This window comes from Pholcus phalangioides, unplaced genomic scaffold, assembly GCF_987345545.1.
Source record: "Pholcus phalangioides strain wild (caught in Gottingen) unplaced genomic scaffold, Ppha-v1.0 ptg000013l_1, whole genome shotgun sequence".
Classification (NCBI taxonomy): domain Eukaryota; kingdom Metazoa; phylum Arthropoda; class Arachnida; order Araneae; family Pholcidae; genus Pholcus; species Pholcus phalangioides.
The window spans coordinates 12,654,765-12,680,074 of NW_028301606.1; the positions used below are offsets into that span (position 1 = coordinate 12,654,765).

General features: G+C 38.5%; 1 protein-coding gene across 2 annotated transcripts in view; it reads right to left on the bottom strand.

Annotated features, from left to right (window-relative positions):
• Positions 1-25,310, bottom strand: part of LOC149078613 (solute carrier family 28 member 3-like) — a 50,568-nt gene that overhangs the window by 12,741 nt on the left and 12,517 nt on the right. The window contains exons 1-8 of one of the 2 annotated variants that reach the window (XM_089240744.1): positions 19,925-20,147; positions 18,336-18,504; positions 16,702-16,872; positions 4,951-5,177; positions 3,936-4,077; positions 2,083-2,301; positions 1,651-1,812; positions 424-549 (exon numbers count right to left, since the gene is read on the bottom strand). In XM_089240744.1, the coding sequence (XP_089096870.1) occupies positions 424-549; positions 1,651-1,812; positions 2,083-2,301; positions 3,936-4,077; positions 4,951-5,177; positions 16,702-16,851 (1,026 nt within the window). In that variant the 5' untranslated portion in view covers positions 16,852-16,872; positions 18,336-18,504; positions 19,925-20,147. Of the gene's footprint in view, positions 1-423; positions 550-1,650; positions 1,813-2,082; positions 2,302-3,935; positions 4,078-4,950; positions 5,178-16,701; positions 16,873-18,335; positions 18,505-19,924; positions 20,148-25,310 lie in introns of those variants that run through there. The other variant, XM_089240743.1, reaches the window with a different exon arrangement.

Here is a 25,310-nt window from a genome sequence, read left to right on the forward strand (position 1 = left end):
AAATAACAGCACCAGTATCACACGATACTAGCCTAACTATGTCAACATAAAACCACGTTTACACACCCAAAACTTTCCGGCATGCAACCGATTCGTTAGAAATTCCGTAGAGGAATGTTTATACGTGGTGCATGTACGGTGAAGTGATGATAGCGTGGCCTGACTCAGCTAATAGTTCCTGAACGACATTAGCCACCAGATGGTGAAATGTATAAAGATGATGTCACTTTCCATTATTGACAAGGTATAGATTCCCCACGAAAGCCTGTAAATTTTTCTTCTGAAAATAATTATCTGTACATTTTATCCAGTTGTCTATACTTTGTATGGATAGTGGAAAGTGGCATATCTCTATACAAATACGTAACTAATATTAGTAATCTTTCCCATATCATTAATTCCAGCAAGAAATTTTTTACTTACACCGAAATTGATGTACGCAGCCATCACCGAACCAGCTATAGTTGCGAATCCTCCAGTCAAAACTGCGTGCAGTTCTGATTTCGTCATTTGTGGCAAATATGGTCGGATAAGCAATGGACTTTCGGTCTGAAATTAAAAATTCCAAATTTTCTATTTTAATACTCTTGTACCTCTACTATAACTTTTTTTTTCTTTTCGGTAATGTTTCCTCTAATCTTCGAAGTTTTAAAAAAAAGAAATCAGCTCAATGCGATCAAATTGAAATGGGAATGTGCAAGGGTTGTTTTTTCAATAGTGGCAACGTTGCTGAAAAAACGTCACGAAGCAGAGCCAGACAATATCGTTTGCACCATGTGTTTTACATATCTATCCATGCCTCAAAGTAAATGAGTTTTCCTTTTATTACGTGAGTATGGGCACTTGCGGCAGGAACAAAGACCATTGTGTGCACGTGGTCTAACATAATCACGACGTTTTCAAATCAGATGCAGAGTAGAACTGGATAGAAATCGATTATTTAAGAAGTCATATAGTGTCACCAAAGACTCCGACAAGCTTGCAGGATAACTGCGATACTATACAAAACAGTATCAAGAGAGCTTGATACACACACACACAAGTGGTGTGTGTGTGTATGAAGCCACACACCACTTGTGTGTGGATCTGAGATTTAAATGAACCATTTCACGATATTCACTCTAGAACAGTTGCAGATATTCTTTAGACATTAGACCAGTGTCTCTCAAAATGAGTGTCGTGGCTCCTAGGGGGTGATACGGTGAGCTGTCAAAATAGATGTGTTCCTATCTAGAGCTATGAAGTAGTTCTTTTCGAGACTATTCCGGAGAGCCGTTAATGAAAAATTAGTAGAGCAAGGGAGCCGTGAGTGGCAAAGGTTTGAGAACCCCTACATTATACCTCTCTCTCACTGTACGGCTTTCGCATCACTGTCAACGCGCTCTTCCGGAATCCCAGTGACTAACATGAAATGCCTGTGAAATTTAATGTAGAATCATGTATGGTATTCCATATTATGTGACACTTGTAAATATAGTTACCATCATTAAAAGAACCAACCCCTGTACATAAACTATTGAACAAATTAGTACGGAATGTTAATGTCGTTGTGTACTGAAAAATGTTTCATTGATTGGCAATTATTTTAATTGTCCAAAAAGACTCCGTCAATTGATTAATTTATTTATTACGTCTCAGGAAATCAATAACCATTCCAAGGAAGATGTTACCCGCTGCGTTCATCGATTCACACGCCGTCGTACCGACCGTGACTTGAAGAAGCCATCCTACTTTCTGCACAATCATTTGCATCACTCCTAAGTAATACAGCACCGAGACTATCGAACTGAAGAACACTATCACCATCAGTACCTAAAACAATAGGTGATAATTATAAAAATCGCGTTTTTAAAAACATGAAGAAAAAACACAGTATCATAAAAGAAAACAGTTCTCACAGATTGCAGTACTATATAAAAAGGTATCTATGTAAATTTATGAAAAGTTTTATTTGCACAAGTATTGGTGTACCGTATAATGTCCTAAATGTGTCACGTACCTCTATAAGTTGCAATTTGGTACTAATACTATTTCAAAGAAGTCTTAACGCACAAACAAAAAGAAAGAGAGCGTTGCGCTTACTTTGAATGCAAAGATGGCGTCTTGTGAGGGGATATCCTTCAGCTGGCCGGTGACGAGGTAACCGAAAACAAAACTGGAACCTGCATCCGCAAATTCCAAGAAAGATCCTACTTTATTGCCAAGGCAGTGGAATACGTCTCGGCCTGCGTTCCACCTGAGGATTGCCAACCCTAACATAAACTGTGTCAAAATCCCCCAATGAACGTGTCTCCACACAATCTGGTAAAATGCGCAAAAAAAAATTAAATTATCGCAATGAGAATCGTCGCACTGAATACATAATTTATAATCAGTAGATCTATACAGTTGAATCGGTTATACAGGATTGAGCAAATATGTTGCCTGGTGCATGTAAAACTTTTGACTGGATATTCATGTACAGATGAATACCGTTATAGCGAAATTCTCGTTCTAACGAACACTTTTCTAATCCCTCAGAGAAGTTTACGTAGGGACATTTTTAAATAAACTAGAATTCTTTTACCACGAAATTTCGTTATAACGAAGTGATTTCTACGGTCTTTTGGAACTCGTTATAACGGGATTCGACTGTATTACTTTCAACTACATGCATATAGAAAAAATACCATTTTTGTTTTCTGGTTTTTTCATCGACGATGATGCAAATGTTTTTACACACACAAGCATGAAATTGTAACAGAAAGCTTTCTTTGGCTGCCATGATGCAAATGTGTATAGTCAACGTATTTTCATCTATTTTTTCACAGTCCTAATATTTAACATTTCTCACCAAAAGTAATTTATATGGAATAATTGGCAATGTGTTATCGAAAATTGGCTACATTTTTAACCAGAGAATCTTAGCAATGATCTCATGATTCCCATATTTTGCTCGATCAAATGTGTGATCACCCTAATCAAAATAGGATAACAGTTTTATTCCGAGTACTTGATTGCACCTGATAGAATTTTCTAATCCAAAAAATGCCTAGAAAACGTCAATCTTGGCTGTAACAAAATTTCGCGAAATCTGCGATGTCGTTATAACCGAGTTTGACTATTCTGATGGTGATGATTATTATTCTTATAAAACTCCAGACAATCAATTACAATAATAAAATAAATAGCTCAAGTACTGTACAGGGGGTGTCCCATAAATTCATAAATAGTTTAAGATTTATTGTATTTGAATGCGGTTGAAGTTATTCTCACGAAGGGGGGGGGGGGATTTTTTTTAGTACTGAAAGGAAATTTAGGTAACGTTTTTATCGGATAGATGACACTCCGTGAAAGCAAATCACTGAACATATGCAAATCAGAGTCCTATAAAATGCAGTACAATCGAATCCCGTTATAACGAACTCCAAGAGACCGGAGAAATCCCATTGTTAAAACAAAATTTTGTTTTCAGGAATTCCAGGTCTTTGTATTGTTCCTATGTAAACTTATCTGGGGGTTAAAAAAGTGTCCATTAAAACGAGATTTTTTTCTCTATAACGGTATTCGTTAAAACGGGATTCGACTGTATTACGATTACAATTTAATTCTGGATTTTCCTGCTACTGGCGCTTGCAAGAGGTTTCCATTCTTTTTTTTACGTTATCGTTGGATGACAAAATGAACGGAAGCTTTACAAACGTTTCGGATTCAGAAATGATTGTAGATAAGGTCAATATCAAATCATTCCTGCAGGACTGGCATGCAGTGCCTACTGCCGACAAAATTTTCAACTAATTTTTTTCTGTACCAAAAAAAATTCCCCCTTCGTGAGAATTACTTTTTGTAATCCACATTCAAATATGCCAATTTATTTTTTTTTCAATTTTTATGAATTTTTAAAGTATTTACGAATATATGGGACAAACTTCATATGTTTTAGGTGCTCTACTGACTTTTGATGGTGCCACTGAGAATATGTATCCGAAGAAGAGGAAAATAAGCAGTCCAGCTGCTGATGTAAGCCTCCTGAGGTTTCTTTGGCTGTCGACGATCAAAAATATGACTACTGCTATCCATATGGCTGACCAAATGATTCTGGCAAAATAAAATTGAATATGCATTAACAAAACTTCTGAATATACGCTTACAATTTTTTTTTGCATAAAAATATTGTTTGTGTATGTAGCTACCTCTTTTAAGCGAAAAAATTAACTTCTAAAGCAGTGTCTCTCAACCGCTGTTCGGAGGGCCGGTGCCAGTCCGTGGGTATTTCCTACCGATCTGGGAAAAATTCGTTCAATTCATATAATTACTACCTGATTTTAAATTTAAGGAGGTTGGTACAAGCAAAATTTCCCAAAAAAATCACATTTCCTAATTTTTCAATTTTTAAATAGTATAAAATTTTTTGCGCCTAACTATGTTAACGTTTTTGTTCTACCTGTACTATAAAATATTTTTAAAATACTTTAATATAAACTGCTGGCAGGCATTACACATGCTAATGCTTTTCACTAAAATGCTCTTTCCTCAAAACTAAGTTTGATAAGGAACATTTTTCCACGGGACGTTTGGAAAACAAGTATTGGTAGAACAAAAACTTACGGGATAAGATAACAAGGTAGGTATAACTTTAGCTTCAGAATACACTAAAAAGCTTTCGACGGAAAAAGAAGTAATAACACTATCCGAAGTCCCGATAGCTATAAACAAATTTATCCCTTTGTTGTGATATTGGTTCGTTCCGTTCTTTGCAAAAATGACACTAATACCCGAACGATAGCGTTATCCATGATTCTAATAAGTGGCGTCAACTATATTTTACGCATCGAAAATGAAGAAATCGGACGACGCTATTGGATCGACCGGTGTCACCTGGTCGAGCTCATAAAAAGCTATGATTACGACATAGTGTAGCATTAAAATTTTATTACCTTAATAAAACCGTATCTGCAAATATATTCTTACTTGCTGCTGTGCTTGAATTGCGCTATTCTGGCGATTAGAGGCTTCGTTACTCGCCCTAACGGAGCCAATACGAATGGACTGAAGAAATACTTAGAGAACAGGTACACGTACACCACAGATGTAATCAGGACCAGCAGCTTGACACCTTCGCACCATGATGGCGTTTCGTTCCACGTCAGCCTCGTCGCAAATCCCAGATACACGTTGTACAGAACCAGCAACAGCAACTAGCTCCACATAACAAGAAAAGAGATACGAAATTGAATGTGAAATAATTATTTAAATAGTAATTAGATACGAAGTGATAAAAACCAAGATTAGAAATATAATAATTATTCATTGCTCAGATCCAAATTCGAAATATTTCCGATACAATTCATAAAAATTGTAAATGTACGAATGTGCATTCGTCATCGATTTCCATGCACGATTTATCAAGATTTTTCCACGGCGGTTATTTGTGCAGCTGCATTTATAGGCTTCAGGCAGCCAAGCCGCTATGAATGCTGTTTCAGGTGCTCAGAATTAATAAAAGAAGCAAACCCCGTAAAAGCAGGCTTTTCTGAGGTAAGAAAAGAAACGAAAAATATTTTCATCTCATGTTGATATTTAACATTTTTAAGCTAAAACTGATGAATATCAGCTTTTCAAGTCGAATCGTCTATATATAGTGAAACTTCACTACAACGGCACGTGATACAACGATAATCCTCTCTACAACGATATTTTTTCAAATCATATTTGGAATTGCGCAATGCCTAATGTTAAACTCCTCTCGATACAATGGTATAGTTTAGCTACGATAAATCCCTCTATATTTAGAATGTATTGTAGAGTATTTTCAAAATGCTACAACGGTTTTTTTTTTAGCATTTCACCCGAATTATTCGTCAATATACTATTTATTTATTTATCACACAACCCAGTAGGCAGATGCACTTACACTGGTAAGAGACGAAAGCAGGCAGTCTCGAGGCCCATTGTGTTGTCCGTCGTTGAGAATAGCTTTATATCATCTGCAAATTGTAGAATGGGTATGGGAGAGACGACTTGAGCTATGTCATTACGAAGAGAGGTCAAATATAAAGTTTGGTTACCGTCAAACTAGGGTAAGGCCGGGATTACACTATAAACGTTTGATAAAAGTCCTTTTATAAAACTTGGAAAATGCTACCAATAAGATCGTCGGTTGTATTTTCTACAATGTAACCGATAATCTTATGGGTAGAATTTTTGTTTTATCAAACTTTTATAGTGTAATCCTGGCCTAAGAATTGTCAGACGAGGAGAAAATCACAATTTTTTGCTCAGAAATATTCCGAAAAAATCTTGTCGTCATTTCTCTGAGGACCGAGTTTGCTCAAACGTATACCAACCTATTTATACATGATAAGCATGTTTGAAATTTTATTTTATAAACTTTATGTAGAAAAAAATTTAGCAAAAATAAGAGATTTCGCTCAGTTTTTGTTATGTTGGTATCACTTCTAGAACAGCTGTGTTTCCTCCGTTGCCGGTGATGTTAACAACGTGTGTGGTGCTCGAGCTATTGCTGCTGTGAGAGAAAATGAGCGTATTTCTTAAATTTCATAATTCAAATTAAGATCATAGCGAATTTTCAGAAATTAATAGTTCGTTTTAATTTGGGGTGAGTAGGAGTTTCTGTACAGTGACACAAAATGAAGTGGCTCTATGTTAAAGGGTATTGGTAGCACAGCAAGATGCGTGTAATTTTAGCAATTCTCACCTTAATTGACGGTAATAATAAATAACGTTTTACGCCGAATTTGACTATATATACACAGGGTGTCCCATAATGTAAGGTTCAGGAGAAAAGAGGTTGGAAAAAAGGCCGAGGAGAAACAGGAGTCGCGAGAGAGAGAAACGAGAACGAGTTGAGACATTCGAAAAAGAGAGGAGTGTAAAAGTTTGTACCGAAGAGACAGGACGGTTTCGTGGAGGTGTTGGATAATAAATTAAATAAAGTGTTGTTTTCTTCCTTTTGGGAGTCTAGAATCCAGTTATTTCGCCCTGGAATCGTAGTGGAGGTACAGCCGAGGACCTACGACCGATAAGAAGAAGAGGGGAACTTTACTGGCGCAGTCGACAGGATGAGGTCGTAGCTTCAACGACTCAAGATTGCGAGCTGAATTCGAAGAAGAGTGTCCTAGCGACGGTGGAACCACCCGGTTCGTATAGAAGGATAGTAGCAGCGTCGAGCACCCACGCTGTTTTTTTTTTTCGTGAAGTCAACCCGACAACCGGTGCTGAGAGGGGCAATCCTGCCCAGGCAAAAAGGAGCAAGTGTTGTACGGCGGTATCGAGACGATAAATAAAGATGGCGTATTTGGCAAAGGGGAACAAGGAGGATCTGGAGACCATGGCCGCCAACTTGGGGTTAGAATTCCGACCGGAGTTCAACTTAATGCAACTAGTGAGTACCATACAGGAAAGTGAACTGTACAACGAAGCGACGTGCAGAGAGATGCTGAAAACGATCATAGGCAATAGGAAAGAAAGAGAAGAGATGGAGGAGAGGCGCGGCGTAGAGAAAAGGAGATGGAACATGAACTCGAAAGACTGAGGATCGAGACAGGAGTCAGAAGAGAGGAGAATAATCAAGCTGGGCGCGGCAGAACCCCCAGCCGGGATTTCCAGAACATGATGCAGAAGTTCAGAATGGAAGAAGACATAAGTCTGTACCTGGTGCTGTTCGAGCGGCAAGCTCGTCGCGCGGCCCTGGCACGGGAAGATTGGTTAGCTGAGCTCTTGGGACTTCTTCCCTACGAGATGAACCAGTTAATTGCCCGCGAGCCGGAAGAGCAAGTACAGGACTATAATCAAGTTAAGGAATTGTTATTGCGGAGATTCAAACTCACCCCAGAGAAGTTCAGACAGATGTTTTCTTCGCGCCACAAGAATCAAGAGGGCACCTGGAGAGATTTCTACCACGAACTGTGTACCTATTTTGATGGATGGACGGAGGCTTTGGGGGTCACGACGTTTGAGCAACTAAGAGATTTAATCATCAGCGATCAAATGAAAAAACGCGTTCCAGCAGATTTTAAGGAACACTATCTGGACGAATGGAGTGATATGGTGTCACCAAGTGAGCTATCGGAGAAACTAGATAGATTCGATGATGTGAAGAGGACTCTGAAGACACCCTTTCCTAGTGACAGGACGAGAACCCCAAGACCGGTTCATCAAAATCCGAGATGGAAAGCCAACGGAAACCAGAGGCTTCAGGGTGAGTCCTGCCCACCTAAGGTGACGATGGGTTCGAATTCCAGAGAGAGAGCTGCAGTCACTTGTTATGCGTGTGGAGCAGAAGGCCATATAGCAAGGTTTTGTTCTGCAAGAGGCCAGCAGGAGCCATTGAGTCGGGCCCAGGTGAACTCTGTCCAGACAGAAGAGGGGGACACGATTGAAGAAACCACAGTTCTAACAGCACATATCACGGTGCCGGCAGCTGGTGTTGGTGCGGACATTGACACACCGCAGACCGTGAGTTTGAAATGTGGTCAGAAGACAATAAGAGACGTAGTTGATTCTGGGACCCAGATCTCAGTCGTTAGATCTGATTTGGTTGAGATCGACGACAGTGAAGGCGAGGGGAGAATAAGGATCAAGTCCGCATTTGGCGAAAGTGAGATAGCCCCTCTCAAAATATGTATGATGAAGATCAGCGACGGCAAACACGGATACGTGCCAATTACTTGCGCAGTGTCGAGTCGCTTGATAAATGAAATGTTAATATGTCCGACGGCATACGACGCACTCTTGGAAAATGTACCAGTTCCAAGTCCGATCAATGAGCCGAGCCGTAGGGACGGTGTGTGTACTTCATCTGCCGATGGCAAACAGAAGGCCAACAACGGCAATAACAACGATTTTTTGCATACCTAACGAAGAACTTGAAGAGAGGATCATATCCCAAGTCGAGAGATACTTCACCAACTTCAACATCATGAAGAACAACTTTCTGCTGAAACAAATCCAGAGAAACAAGGAGGGCTACATCAGCCTGAGGTTGGTCTCATCTTTCAGGAAGGTCAAGACTCTGACCAAGGACTGGAGGGTCGTCCGGTACTGTCTCAGGAACTCGAACAAATTAAAGTCAACGGAGGAGGCACTAAAGTGCGCTGTATTGTGCCCGTACCGGCTTGCGAGACCAGATGCGCTAAAATGACCCCGGTCTGCAACATGCCGTCCGAGGGAATGACACCCGAGTCAGTGTCGCAGTTTATATCAGAACACGGAGAAGTCGTCGACGTGGCAGTCGTCAATCGAGGATCCAAGATACCATATGTCTGTACGAGGCGCTGTCCCTACGTCAACGGGAACATGGTGAAGAAGACGCTCGCCCTCGTCAAGTGCAAGACCAATCGGGACGCGTCCGCATCCGAGGGCAAGGCCTCGCAGCTCAAGGAGATGAACTCGAAACGATACGACGATGGTCATGCTGTCAACAGGAGGAGATCGGCAACGAACCAGTTCCCGGCTAGGCAGGAAACGTCCAAGCAATCGGACTGGCGATTGTTTTCGTGTCCATTTGCCAAAGGAATCAACAGAGCTACGAACCGGCAGTCGAAGACCGAGAAAACCAGAAGCCAACCGGCTAAATCTTCAATCGTCAACAACGGCGTACCCAGGAATCAGGGCAGGGAAAGGTCATCCTTCTCTTGTGCCGGTGGTGACCACCACCCCATAAACTCTTGGATGAACAACCGTTATTTGCCTGTGGAGATGCTAGTGCTGGTGGATGTGTCTGGTTGTTATTTCGGAAACATACAATCATGACTCCTTTCTTTTTTTAGTTATTTAATAGAAGAGAGAGAGACTTTTAGGACATGTTCGGTCGACAGTTGGAGCCAGACTGAACTCCAATACAAGAACACACCAGATAATGCCTAGCTAGTAAGTGGCATAAAAAATATAATAAAAATATAAAAATTGTACAAGACAAGTAGCGCCACAGTACTCCCCCACGAGTCTGAAGGACGGCATATGGCACAATGTACAAAATATGATAATATAGTTACGACGATATGACAGTATAGTTGCGACGATTTGACAATATCGTTACGGCAACTAATATGGCATTGACATGTGCAAAAAAAAATTTTTAATCGAAAAATTCAAAAAATACGTAATACGAAAATACCTTATGCACAAATTAATAGTCGAGGAAAAAAAATAAATTACAAATGATCAAAAATTAGTAAATGTATGTATATGCAAAAACGATTACTAGAATAGATAATAGACATATATAATATACATATAAGAACATTGAAAAATGAAAATTTTTTGCAAAACATAATACCAATTTTCAAAAAATGTTGCAAAAAAAAAAAAAAAAAACAATAATATTATTATTTTCAAAAAATATGCAAATAAGAATAATGTTAAGGAATTCTTATACGAACCGTACGCCCTGATCGAGTTACATAAGGCTGTTTCGGTTCAGTGAACGGTGATTGCTCATTAAAAGTGCAATCAAGCAAAAATGCTGGTTTCAATCTGTCTATTGAGATTTTCGCTAGTTTGCCTTTCATGTTCACTGTATATACTTTTGGAGATCGTTCAATCACTTCATATGGCCCCAAATATGGTTGTTGAAGGGGCTTTCGTACGGTGTCCAGCCGCACGAACACATGGGAAGAAACAGCAAGTTCTTTATGAACGAAAACGTTGTGAGTCCCATGCCTTGAAGTTTGGATCGGACGTAAAGTGTTTATGTGATCTCGTAGAGCACGTAGAAATTCCGGCTGTGTTGGCTGAGGGTCGGAACTACGGAAGAATTCACCAGGTAGGCGCAATGGTGATCCGTAAACCATCTCAGCAGCAGAAGTGTTGATGTCCGGTTTGATGCTGGCTCGGATGGACAGAAGTATAGTAGGTAACACTTCAGTCCAACGTTCCGTGGCATGGCAGCGTATGGCGCCTTTGAGCTGCCGGTGGAATCTTTCAACGATGCCATTGGAGGACGGATGATACGCTGTCGTGCGTGTTTTCTGAGTTCCAAGAAAACGAACGAATGCGCGAAACAAATCACTTTCGAATTGTCTCCCTTGATCGGTGGTAACCGATTCCGGAACTCCGAATCTGCTAATCCAGCCAGAGTAGAATGTCTCTGCGACAGTTTCTGCTTTTTGGTTTTCCATCGGGAAAGCCTCTACCCACCTGGTGTATCGATCCACACAGGTAAGGCAGTAGGTGAAACCCCGAGAAGGAGGAAGAGGACCAACAATGTCGATGTTAATGTGTGAGAATCTGCATTGAGGCAAAGGGTATGCACCGATGGAAGATCGAGTGTGACGATGCACTTTTGAACGTTGGCACTCGATGCACGCCCTGGTCCATCGTGTGACATCCTTGCGTATTGAACTCCACACAAATCGTTGACGAATAAGGTCTACAGTTGATTTAACGCCTGGATGGGCGAGGTTATGAAGGACCGTAAACACGTGATATCGGTGTTTTTCTGGTACGTAGGGACGGATAACTCCAGTGGATAAATCACAAAAAAGTTCTGTACCCTGAGGACCGAATTTGATAGGTTTTATATCGAGCACCCCACCTGGTTGTCGGAGGGCTGTTAATTCAGCGTCTGTACTCTGTGAAGTAGCAATAGCTGCGTAATCAATCGAGTCAGGTAAATTAATTTCGGATAATCTGGAAAAAGCATCCGCTACAACATTTCGCTCACCCTGAATGTAACGAATGTCCGTAGAAAATTGTGATATATACTCTAAATGACGTCGTTGTCTGGGAGAGCTGTTATCATTAACTTTGTGAAAAACATAAGTTAGAGGCCTATGATCACTGTAGATCGTAAATGGTCTGCCTTCTAACATGTGTCTGAAATGTTTAATAGAACTATAAACCGCAAGCAACTCGCGATCATAAGTACTATAGTTCTTTTCAGTTGTCGTTAACTTTCGAGAAAAAAATGAGAGTGGTTCAACGACACCATCGGAAGTTTGTTGTAAAACAGCTCCGAGAGCGAAATCTGATGCGTCGACGGTCAACGAAAGATGAGCATCATGTTTAGGATGAGCCAAAAGCGTTGCATTGGTAATAGCATGTTTACACGTTTCGAAAGCAGCAATAGTTTCCCCCGACCAGGCGATGAGAGATTTATCTTTTTTCTTCTTTCCTTTGCACAAATCGTGTAAGGGAGCCTGGTCAGATGCTGCGTTTTTTAAGAAACGGTGGTAAAAGTTGAGAATTGCTAGAAATCTTCGAAGTTCATCAACCGTTTTTGGTTGCGGATAATTACGAAGAATGTCGACTTTTTCTGGCAAAGGAGAAATGCCGTTGCTGTTAACCAAAAATCCCAAGAACTCTATCTCAAATTTTCCAAATATGCATTTATCAGGATTAAGAATTATACCAAAACTGTTTAAACGTTCAGAAACCAATTCTAGATCTTTAAGATGTTCTTCTTCTGTTGCTGATGCAACTAGTACGTCATCTAAATATGCATAACAGTTCAAGTCTCTTAAGACAATATCTATGAACCGTTGAAATGATTGTGCCGCATTAGACAATCCAAAACACATATATAAGTACTCATAAAGTCCGAATGGGGTAATAATGGCAGTTTTTTCAACAGACTCGGGATCTAAAGGTATCTGATGATAAGCCTTAACCAAGTCTAATTTAGAAAAAATGTTTTTTCCCTGCAGACCGTAACTGAAATCATGTACATGTGGTATAGGATATCTGTCTGGACACGTTATAGAATTAAGTTTTCTGTAATCCCCACATAAACGGTATTCTCCATTACGTTTAGGAACAATGTGTATCGGGCTTGCCCATGGACTTTTTGAAGGTCTCAGTATGCCCTGATCCATTAGCGTTTGAACTTCACGCTTTGCAATAGCAAGTTTCTCTGGAGAAAGTCTGCGGGCTTTGGTAAAGACAGGAGAACCTTTAGTAGTAATGCAATGTGTAACGCAGTGTTTTTTAGAAGTAGCCCCAAGCATAGAAGGATTCGTTAGATTAGGAAATTTAGATAAAATTTTCAAGTAGGGCGAATCTCCACTAATGGTCTTTAAGCCTAATGTAGGGCAACTGGCATTGCTACATTTGATTGAAAGTGAAGTCAAACTGTCAATCAAACGAGACTTTTTTACGTCAACTAATAGACCATAATGTTCTAAGAAATCAGCACCTAATATCGGGCGATTAACATCAGCTATAACGAAGGACCATCTAAATAGTCTGCGTAACCCTAAATCCACTGATAAAGATTTGCAACCATACGTAGAAATTTTAGTATCATTAGCTGCGTATAGCGAAAAGTTTGTATCTGCTGCTTTATGTACCTGTGTATCTCGTGGGAAAACCGAAATGCTAGCGCCTGTGTCCACTAAAAAACCAGTACCGGATTTTCGATCATGAACAAAAAGGCGAACTAAACGCCGGCCATCACCTGCTGTCGCCAAAACAGATGGGCCAGTTAGTTTTCCGACCAATCACAGGGTTTAATGCATTTTGATGCTTTTCGACCGAATTTGAAATGGTACCAACAATAAGGTTTACGTTTGGGTGTACCATCACCACTAGACCTCTCTCTAGACCGAGAATTTGAACGAACTCTTCCCTTTTTGTTAAAATTTTTCTCTCTATAGCGGGATAAGCGGTTAACAGCAACGGTCAAAGTCGAAATTTGACTTTGAAGTGATTGCAAGCTGATGGTTTCATTACGGCTGACCTCAGAAATAGTCGGTGTGTGCCCAGTGACTTCGGTAATTTTATCTGCCATTTCTGCTAAATCCGGCAATGTATCCTTACTAACAGAAAGTATCTGCTGTGTATGGATAGGCAAACGTTGTGACCAAAGGGTTTTAAGCACTTCATCTGAAATTTTCTTGCCAGCTAATGTATGCATCTCATGCAACAACTGAGAAGGTCGCTTATCCCCAAGAGTGAGCTCTTGGAGTAGAACTCGTAAGCGGGAAGTTTCCGACAGTGAAAACTGTTGACAAATGCGTGTTTTTAACTGGTTGTAAGAATCGTCTGTAACAGGAGCTCTGATCAAATCGCTAACATATGATAACACTTCAACATCGAGAGCTGTCACAACACAGTGAAATTGCGTTTTAGGATCAGTAATTCCGGCAATTTTAAAGTTCGATTCAATCTGAAGAAACCAAAGATCGACATCGGATTTCCAAATCGAAGGCGCGCGAAAAGAAACACGCGAAAGTTCTAATTCAGAAGACATACCTGTTTCTTCGGTAGCGTTCGGCATATCCAAAAAAAAGTGCAGCACAATCCAGGAAGAGAACTGAGGAGATGCCCCCTCAATCAGTCAGCAAACGCACCACACACAGGGAAAAAAAGAAGAAAGGCAGCAAGTAACATATTACGAAGCGAGAAAGAGTACTTGTTTTCGTCTGCTTTCGAGTTCGTGGCTGTCAAACATCTGCTTTACGTGGGTCACCAATTCTGTGGAGATGCTAGTGCTGGTGGATGTGTCTGGTTGTTATTTCGGAAACATACAATCATGACTCCTTTCTTTTTTTAGTTATTTAATAGAAGAGAGAGAGACTTTTAGGACATGTTCGGTCGACAGTTGGAGCCAGACTGAACTCCAATACAAGAACACACCAGATAATGCCTAGCTAGTAAGTGGCATAAAAAATATAATAAAAATATAAAAATTGTACAAGACAAGTAGCGCCACATGCCATTCAAGGGTGGTATGGCCGCCGCCAAAGTAGCTGCTACTGCACGGTACAACACTCGCCTACCGGATAGCGTCATGCGTTGGCCTGGGGGACCCGAAAGGGTGATACGCAAGATAACGCCGACGCCCTGTCACAGTAGCAGTGAGAAACCGAGTTACGCTCTTGAAGCATCATCATCATTTAAAAATGATGGATGTGCTTTTCGATGATGGGACGTGTAAGGTTCAGGAGAAAAGAGGTTGGAAAAAAGGCCGAGGAGAAACAGGAGTCGCGAGAGAGAGAAACGAGAACGAGTTGAGACATTCGAAAAAAAGAGGAGTGTAAAAGTTTGTACCGAAGAGACAGGACGGTTTCGTGGAGGTGTTGGATAATAAATTAAATAAAGTGTTGTTTTCTTCCTTTTGGGAGTCTAGAATCCAGTTATTTCGCCCTGGAATCGTAGTGGAGGTACAGCCGAGGACCTACGACCGATAAGAAGAAGAGGGGAACTTTACTCATAAATTCGTAAAGAATTTAAAAATTCGTAAAAATTGAAGGAATTGGTTTGTACAATGCGGTTTGTGAGAAAGTTATTCTCACAAAAGAGATACTTTTTTTTCGTAAAGAAAAAAAAATTATTGTAATTTTTTGTCGATAGATAGCACTAATCATAGAGGATCGGACTTAAAACGTTTTTCAATCTCTTCTGTGTCCGAAGCATTAGTAAAGCTTCAGCCGGTGATTAGCAGGTGAGGTAAAACAACGTCACCAATAATGTCTGGTCTACCAATGTCAGCATCACAGTGAAAACCTCATGTACGCTTAAGTAATAGGAAAATTCAGAAATGAGCTGTTAATCGTACACCCTACATTCTACAGAACTCTGTTTCGCATATTTCCAGTGGTTTGTTTTCGGGCAACACTCTCTAACGACAAAAATTTGAACTAAATTTTTATTACGTACCAAATAAAAACAAAAATCCCTCTCCGTGCAATTAACTTTTTCGCGAACCGCATTCAAATATATTTTTCTCCAACTCTTATGAATTTTTAAACTAATTACGAATTTATGGGACATCTTTTACACATACTTTGAAATGTTTTCATCAGCAAAAGAAAGATTCCATATAATAAGATTTGATGGAAATCATTGGGATTAAGGGAGAAAAATTTACTGCTACAGTATTCATTTCCAGAAAAATACTTTCTTGGATTTATTTACTGTTAAAAAAAAATTTTGAATTATATATGTATATACACACATACATACAGGGTGGGCAAAAAGTCCGTAGAAACTAAAAATGAATAAGAACCGGAAAAATAACCGAAATAGAAAACGGTTTGCAGGGTTAGCATCGCTAAGTCACGAGAATTTTTTTAAGATACGGAAGAAAACACTCAAAAAACAGCCTATAAGTGGCGTCACATACATAAGTCAAAGAAAAGATATGCAAATAACGAATAGGATGCCTCCGAATCGTTTATTACAGCAGTATGTGTTCCACGTGACCACCACCACCACCACTACAGGGAATGAATAACACATTATCACACATTATACAACACATTATGTATGATTCCCTGTGGTGGTGGTCATGTGGAACACGTACTGCTGTAATATACGATTCAGAGGCATTCTGCTCGTTATTTGCCAATCTTTTCTTTTACTTGTATACGTAAGCGCTACCTATCGGCTGGTTTTTTTTTTTTTTTTTTTCCTGTCAAAAAAATTCCCCGTGACCTGAAAACCGTTTTTCATTTCGGTTATTTTTCCGGGAATTTTTTCCGCCTGAATATTACTCAGATAAGATTAACGAGCGGAATATTATAATACCAACTAAAATATCATAGTAACCAGCGCTGGTGCATTGCAACAACCTGTCTCATCTAGACCTGATGGAAGGATTGCATACGTATCATACGATCCATACAAGTCGAAAAATTTGGTTTTTTTTCTCTATTGTTTTTCGTCTACATTTCTTTTTTATGTTCACTGTGTTTTTTGCGCTTTTGTCTGAATGTATGTGTGTACGAGTATTTGAAATATTGAAAAAAAAAAACTTACTTTGAAAGAAAAGCACAAGTATTTCTTATTGGATTTTATCCATTGACGGACTCGGTCTTTCAACCGGCAGGTGAAATGGATCATCTTCCGGGTATGCGTTTCCGGCACTTCAGATAACTTTTTATCATTTCCGTTTTCTTCTATTTGCATATCTACATTTGTTTGGACTTCCTGAAATTGGATTTTGTGACACGTATACAACTCACATAATTATAAACAAGTTTCGAAACATAATGGACATGGATTATTTACGAGTTTTATACGTAATGTGTTTCTAATATTCCTTGTAAATTTTGATATTTTATTTCCGTGAAGAATATCAAAATTATTTTTATGTCTTTAAAAAAACCGTCACTGTTTACACAGGGTCATTACTTAATTCCCCTCGTCGCATTTCACCGGTGAACCGTTGATCCTACAGGCATACTTCCAGTTGGAAAAATTATCCAATTAACGTGTAGAACTCTGATAGTTACTGAAATAAAGAAATAACTTTTCATTTGAACACCTTGTTCCCAAAAACCCAATTAGAAAGTGGTTGCCCTGTCTCTCTTGATGTCAACAAAAAAAACTTCCACGTTTCTAAGCACAATATTCGCAGAGATATTTGAATTTAAAAATCGCAGGGAAGTTTGGAAAGAACAGCATACAAAAGAAGGGGGAAAGCATTGTTTAGATAGAAATAGACGGCTTTTCTTCCCTCAGCCCAACATATGAAGGAAAGATATATTTTATGGCTAGGTGAACAACTCAGAAAGAAAAATCATTTGGTCTCCACCGGGACTCGAACAAAGGCCCTCTTGCATTCCGGGCAAGCACGCTACCATCTACACCACTGGAGACACCCCCCCCCCTATTTCACGCACTGTGGTGTGAGGAGCTGAAGTAGAGGCATTAGTAGCCTCTAAAAGTCATCTGATCTCCGCCAGATGACTTTTCTCTTTCCGAGTTCACCCAATACCTCCTAGATACTAAGCTATCTAGAACTGTGGTTCTCAACCTTTGAAAGCCTGCGGCCCGGTTTCATTTATTTTTGTGCGCGGAAAGCCCACCAGACCAACCCGCTCTGTCCCACTAGGGGATATAAGATGGTCTGTCTCAGCAGACGTGGGCCACGGTGGAAAAATCCAGTGACATCCGGGCGGAAAGCCCGGTCATACACATGAAGTAATTACGGAAAGTAAATGGGGGAAAAGGAAAGGTAAATCACTCACGGGGGACCCGGTGGGACTCGTATCAGGGCCCGGTATCAGGCCGCGGCCCAGCGGTTAAGAAACACTGATCTAGAAGGTATTGGTTCACCTCGGCATAAAATCAAGAAAATACCTGTTTCTCCTTCTATCAAAAAATCCGTCTATCGATATCGTCTCACCTAGGGACAATTTGCTAGGGATAAGTTAAGAAAGGCTACTGATGCATCTACTTCATCACCTCACTTGACAGTGCGTGAAATAAGGAAGGCAGGGTCGTATCTCAAGAGGTGTAGATGGTAGCGTGCTTACCCGGAATGCAAGAATGCCTGGGATCGACTACCGGTGGGGACCAGAAGACTTTTCTTTCCGAGTTGACTTCGGTATAAAATCCATAATCTGTTTCCTTGGAATCGTTGTATGTTAGTTTAAAACGGAAATTACCTCGTCATGTATCGAGAAAGCAGAATTGTCGCATCCTTGGTGGGATATACATAGGCCATCATCCTTTACTGGTGCATTTTCATCATCTCGTGGATCTGTATGGTTCCTATCGGAAGAACTTATGTTATCCAATTCAACGGATGGTTGTTCTGATTCATCTGCTACTCTCCTAGAAACGAAAGAAATTATAAGAAAATTTTGTCGCTCATGCATGGATGTAATAGGAAATGTACGAAATTATTATATCCATAATAACCTTATTACCGGCCGAATTTAGATAAGGATTGAATTTTTTTTTATCTCTTCCTTTTGTTTCTCCCTTCTGATCGTTCAGTTTCGATACCAATCGAACAAGTCATTCATGGAAAAACAAATTCCTGAATGTTTTTCGCGCTTACCCATGTCCATAGACACAACATTAGAATTAAAAACCAAAAAAAAAATCAAATTTTATTCTTCGTTGAAAATAAGTGATTTAAATAAAATAAATGACATACGCGCTGAAATGAATGAAATTTTTGGTTTTTTTTAAATTAACTTTAGTACTTCACACTTTAAGGGAAATATACCAAGTATATACCAATATTTTTTTTTGCAGGCACATTTCAAGAATTCTCTTCTTTGCAGGCATTCCTCAGAAACAAACTTCACATTAAGAGCATAAGTACACAACACATTTTTAGTACGCATTATAAGTACACGACACGGCACATTTCGACATGCACCAATTTGTTTTGAAACGGCTCTAAAAAATGAATGTTTACGAGGTGCAAGTGAGTTTTAGTGGTAGCCATATTTAGTTCCCATTTGAATTCAAATAGGAACTACACTATATAAATACTGAATTCAAATAGGAACTCAATGTCGTAAACATTCATTTCTTTGCTCATAGTGCTACTTAACCGTACATGCACCTGGTACACTTGCCTCTGTGGAATTTCTAACATGAGGACGTGTGTGTACATGTGCGTGCGCGCGCGCGCGTGTGTGTGTGGCCTATTGTATTTATGTTATCGTAATTGTACTTGTTCTTGTTGTTGCTGCCATCTATTTCCCGTATTTTGACGTAAAAATGGTAAATGATTTAATTTTCATGTTACGTAAGTATAATCTAAGTGCGATTCGATATAACTGCTGCTAAACAACTGAATTTCGACATGATACTTAGATAACATGAAGATTCAAGCATCTGCGACCCTCACTTCTAATATGTAAGGCAGTGGGCAGCCCCACTGGTACACAAAACATGCATAATTATGCTACTATGATAAATGCGTTAGGGCCTAACATATATACGTACACAAAATCACCCCACAGGCGTTGTAGTCTTTTTGAGTACTTCAAAATATCACCGATCAGATGTCACCGAATCAGTGTAAATCTTGGATAATGATGACTGTAAAGTCACAGTCAAAGTAATGGAAACTGTATATTTCAGGTATTCGGTCTTTTTATACTCTTGGAAATTGTTTTGCTGTGATTACGAGATCAATGAAAAAATGCATAAAAAATAATCCAACGAAACATAAAGGGAAAAATAATGGTAAATTATGGCTATTATGGAAATTTACTAATAGGTCCTTACTTACCTTTTGAATTGAAAACGGTGAATTAGGGATTAATGAATATATTTATGAAGAGATGTGACTCTCCATAATGTTTTCATAAGATTGCCTGACGCATAGGAAATCAATTTCAACCTCTCGGTCTATAGATTTTCTGCTTGCATCTCTTTTTTTTTTTTCATTAGATACACATTTTGCAAGATCACGCCGAACTCATGAACTTGCATTCGCTATCTTCTCAATGCATAAAGTTGTAACAGAAAGCATAGAAACTCCTAGGAAGTGAAAGTTATTTTTTCCTCTGCTATCTGAACTCGAGCTGCACTTATCGAGTCAGTAACGATAATACAATGCAGAAAATTTTCAGCTGAGCTAAGCTCGAGTAATGATACTTCATATTTGCTGCGCTATTCTTGTCTGGAATAAGTAAGTTCGTGCTTTTCGAGAAGAAATCTGAGATTAATGAATGAAAAAGAAACAAAAATAAAAGTCGTAACACAGTACATGTAAACAGGTGTGTGTTACTTACAATAACATACACCTGTACAGCTGTGCTATTTCAATCAATATTAATCCGCGGGTAACGTAGAAAAAGTACACATTTCTACCTTACTGATGATATCAAATGCTGTTACTTATAATAGCATATGTGATGTTGATAATAATGATGTGGGACAACATTTCTGCAATATTTGCTTGATAGTGTAGTTTGTGAGGTGCCGGAACGCTGGTTGCACCGAAAAATAAGCTACTTGAGAGGTTGTCTAGTATGGCAAATGTCGCGCTGATAAATCGGAAGCATTGTTTAGTATCACAGGTGAAAATTTACAGGCGCAAACGTACAACGCTGCAAAATTGAGAGCATTTACTTCAAGAGTTGGAATTGGGCCATAATGCAGCTGAGGCAACTTCAAATATTCGTTTAGTGGAAGTGCAGATGATCAAAGAACCGCAACCACATACTTGAAAAATTTTTGCTTAAGCTTACAAGAAACTCGAAGACCAAAACCTTGGATTCGAGGTACTTGAACCCGGTAGTAGAAGCGAATCCAACGATTAGCACTTGGAAGTTAACCAGACAGCTAGTTATGTGTCATAATGTTGTGTAGTTTGTCACATTACAACTTGGGGGGGGGGGGAAATATATATATATATATGAATACATAAGCATATATACATATACCAACTTTGCTTAACGATTACCAACGATTGACAAAAATATTTGGTGGCAATTTTGCCGTATTAGAGATACCAATTTCCCGTATGTATTTTCTAGGAAAATATGGTCAGTTTAGAGATGAAAAAATTTATGAAATTCGGGATGGCCAAAGTTTCCGGTCAAATACGGGTCTTGTGGGCCTCCCTATTCCCTATGCATAACAGTTTCTACCCCGCAAGCGGAAAAAATATCGCATATCTGGCCCCTGGACTAAAAAGATGGTACACCCCTGATATAAACGTATGCTGAATTTGAAGAAAAACTGAGTCACTCATACAAAATTCATAAAGTGATTTGCTAACCTCATAGCAGAACCAATTTCAATACTTCAAAAAAAAGACGGGTACCTACATCACTTTGAATATACGAAAATATTCTATGACTATTAACTGTATCTGGAAGATACTCTTACTGAAAAATCTCTAACAATCCACGAGAGTCTATAATAATATTTATCAACATCAAATGAAAAAAACGTCTCAAAGTACAAAAATCTCTCGAAAAAATATCAATAATCTTATTCCTTTCAAGTTCGTTTTTTTTATACGAAAAAAAAAAAAAATTCTCTTCCAAAAGTATTGAGAAGACAAAAAAATAGGTTCATTCTTATTTCAATAAGCTATGCGTGGCCCGCTGACGACAGCCCAGAATCAAGTTCTTTGTTTCCAGCCCGCGCCATAGGAGGTACGTTCAAGGCCTTTTGGGAGGGGGAGATATTCAAATGAAAAAAATGATGCATAAAAACACAAAATTCCTCTCACACACAATAACATACCTTCATCCTAGACAAGTTTTTGTATTAAAAAAGATAAAGAGACAACCAAGAATAAGTCGCGTCATTCATTTCATTTCAGCACAAGACATGGAAATTGAAAGTCTCGTCACTTTCGAAACGTCTCGTCGGGGGAGAAAAAAAAAATCCATTTCCCAAGAAAAGACTTCACGAAACGATTGTTTAATATGCGACGAAATAGGGGGAAAAAATTTACTCTTTCTCTTTACCTGTTTGTTTTTTAAATGTCTTTTATTAAGATGGTTCTGAAATATCTCGATAGCAACACTTATTCGTATTCATGGTGATTTTATAGAAAGAAGAGTTTTTTTTAACACATAAAAAAAACCACAAGGTCATTTAGACTTTTTCTTTATATAAAGACTATGACATCTATTATATAAATCTTTTTTTTTTTTTTTTTTTGTGTATGATGCAATTCCCAACAGCTTCAGTTGTCTACCTGAGGACAAATGGAATTTCGATATTAGCAAAAAAACGTTTAACGTTTTGATGAACATACTACTGACGCTGTATCCGGCTGTCGTCGAATAATTGTGAAAATCTTTATTTTAGATGGATGTGGCATTTTTCATGCGTGCCGTTAGAACATCTGAAACAACATATGTGTGTGTGTGTGTGTGTTAGATACATATTGTATACATGATATATTTACAATTTCATAGAGAGTGATGCGTTCCGTGATTTCCACTAACTTTGTATGAGCTTTTTGGTCAATGGAGACTAGTGATCTGCACTATCATGTAATTTTTTACAAGATATACGGAAGACTGGATGTTGTGAAGATATTTATTATTTCAGATGTTTATTTTTTAAGGAAGGAAAAAACTCATCTCTGCCTCTACCGGGAGTCGAACCCGGGTCCCTCGACTCCCGGTAGAGGCAGAGATGAGTTTTTTCCTTCCTTAAAAAATAAACATCTGAAATAATAAATATCTTCACAACATCCAGTCTTCCGTATATCTTGTATTAACAAGTGGAGAGCGACATTCATGTCATATGTAATTTTTTTTTTATTCTTCGTGTATTTTTCTTTTATATAATGCATATTTTACAGTGTGCAATGAGGTTCTTTCATTCCCACTACAATATAATATTTTAATTGCATTGTTTTTTATTCATTTTATTTTACATATTTTCATGACATTTCCACTGTTATGTTTTGTTTAAATCCTAAAACAGACAGTGATGTTCTTTATATTTCCACTCCATTGTTTCAAATAGTGGACTTCTCGTTAATATTCTATTTCATTCCATTGATTTTTTTGAAGGTAAAAAAATGTCACTTTTCTTATTCTGCGTACATAATGTATCTACAACTTCATTTAACAGTGATGTTCTTTGATTACAACTACTAACTTTGTATACGTTTTATTGGACAACGAAGTCCAATGATCTCCAGGTGTCATGCGTATCGTCTATACTTTAATACTTGATTTTTGTTAATTACTGCATATTTTCATTGCATAGAATGCATATTTTCAATGAGCAATGATGTCTAGGATTTCTGCTATATAATTGGTAGTCTAAGCTGAATGATGGTATAATAATCTCTATAATTTGAATGTATATAATATAGTGCATAGCTAATTAGTGCAAATTGGCGTGTATTTAATCTTTTGTCGTTGGTTTATATTTTTATTTCATTTTTCTCTTAGTTAATACTGATTGTATGTATCCTCAATGTCTTCTGATGGATTGTTTCCATAGAATGTAGTGGGCACCTTCTTATCAATGTTCGTTCAATGCTCATTCCTTTGAATTTTGCATCTCTATGTTTTTAACAATTTTCTTTCAGATTTCCCCGCTCAGTTTAGTTCCTTGAGGCGTACCACTGGGAATTCATGGCCGCACTGATGCTAAAAAGTTCTCCCAGCGCACGGTCTATCCCACTGCTTCAGTCCCCTTCGGAGACAGAGCGGGGATCATGTTCTGGTCTGGTGGTAGTGATAGAACAACAAATGCCATAAATGATACATACTATCAGAGGACTTTCAAATTGCCCCGTAAGTCAAAAGAAATGTCCTAGTGTCCCGGAAATATTTTCTGTATGATGCTTATCCCGTATTTAAATTTTTGAAATGTAGTAACGAATGAAATGTCAAATATGAATCATACTACTACTACTACTACTTAGCAGACATGCACCTCAAACATTTCTATGCGTAATTTCTAACGAATTGGTACATGTCGAAATGTGTGTTCTGATTGTATATGCGGCCCTAAAGTATTTATGCTGTCAGAATTATGCTTGTTTCATGCTCTGCTGGTGCTGCCACCAGGCATGACAAATGACTGGCCTTGTGTTGAAAGTCTGCCAACTCTCTGTGGAGTAACAATTTTTAAATGGAAGACCATTGATTTTATTCAATAGGTGACAGCAGATTTTCTAGCTTAAAGCGATTTTTCGTTCTTATAATAGCAAACTAAAAAAATTTTAAATTATAATAAGCCAGAAGCTTAGGAAATTGTCGCCCAATTTTTTTTTTCACCGGTTTGCTAATTATTTCTTCTATTTATGCCGGTTCTCGAAAACTTTCGCTTAATTTCAGCGGTCTGCAATGAGAAAAAGGTTGAAGAACACTCAACTTAACCGTACTAGGTCCAGGATTATATATATATAGGCCTATATATATCCCAAAAATTAATTTTTTCCATTGCTTTACAATTCCACACTATAATGATATCTGAAAAAAAAAACATTTTCAATATGTCCAGGTTTCTATCAGGATTTGTCCCGTTTCTCAGTCGGGAAATTTCCAAATCTTAGGCCCACGCCTGTCGTCCGATCTCGGACGGCAGTGTTTCTCCAAAAGTGCGTCGCTGCGAGTTTGAGATGTTGATTTATGTGCCTTTCTATGAAGCTGTTGAAGTCATTTTTGAAGTCTCATTGAAGTTATTACTTTATGTGAATATATAAAAAAAATCTCTGGAGTCACAGATGAACTTTGAATTAGGTAGATTGAGGAAAAGAAGTCAACCACGAGTTGACTTCTTTTCCGACGCCAGCAGTGCGGGAAATAGATTTGACTAATTTTAGATTTTTAATTGATGACTACATTCCTTTCGAATTTTCATATTCAATTCAAAATTATCATATTCAAGAGAAAATTATCATGTGTTTCGATACTTTTTATGCAAATAAATCAATTCGTTTTTTAAATGTTTTAAAGTAAGTAAATCTAGTGATGACATTTATATGTATATACGGGGCATGTAAAATTTATTCATTCTCTCTCTCGCTCGCTCTCATATATTATTTTAAATTACATGCTCGATGCACGGGTTTATTCTGTTCAGTTTATTCTTTCAATCTATCTCACCATTCATTTCAACTCTGCTCTAATTTGTTTCAGTGTCGTAAAATTATTTGAAAACCAATGTATATACGTGCTTTT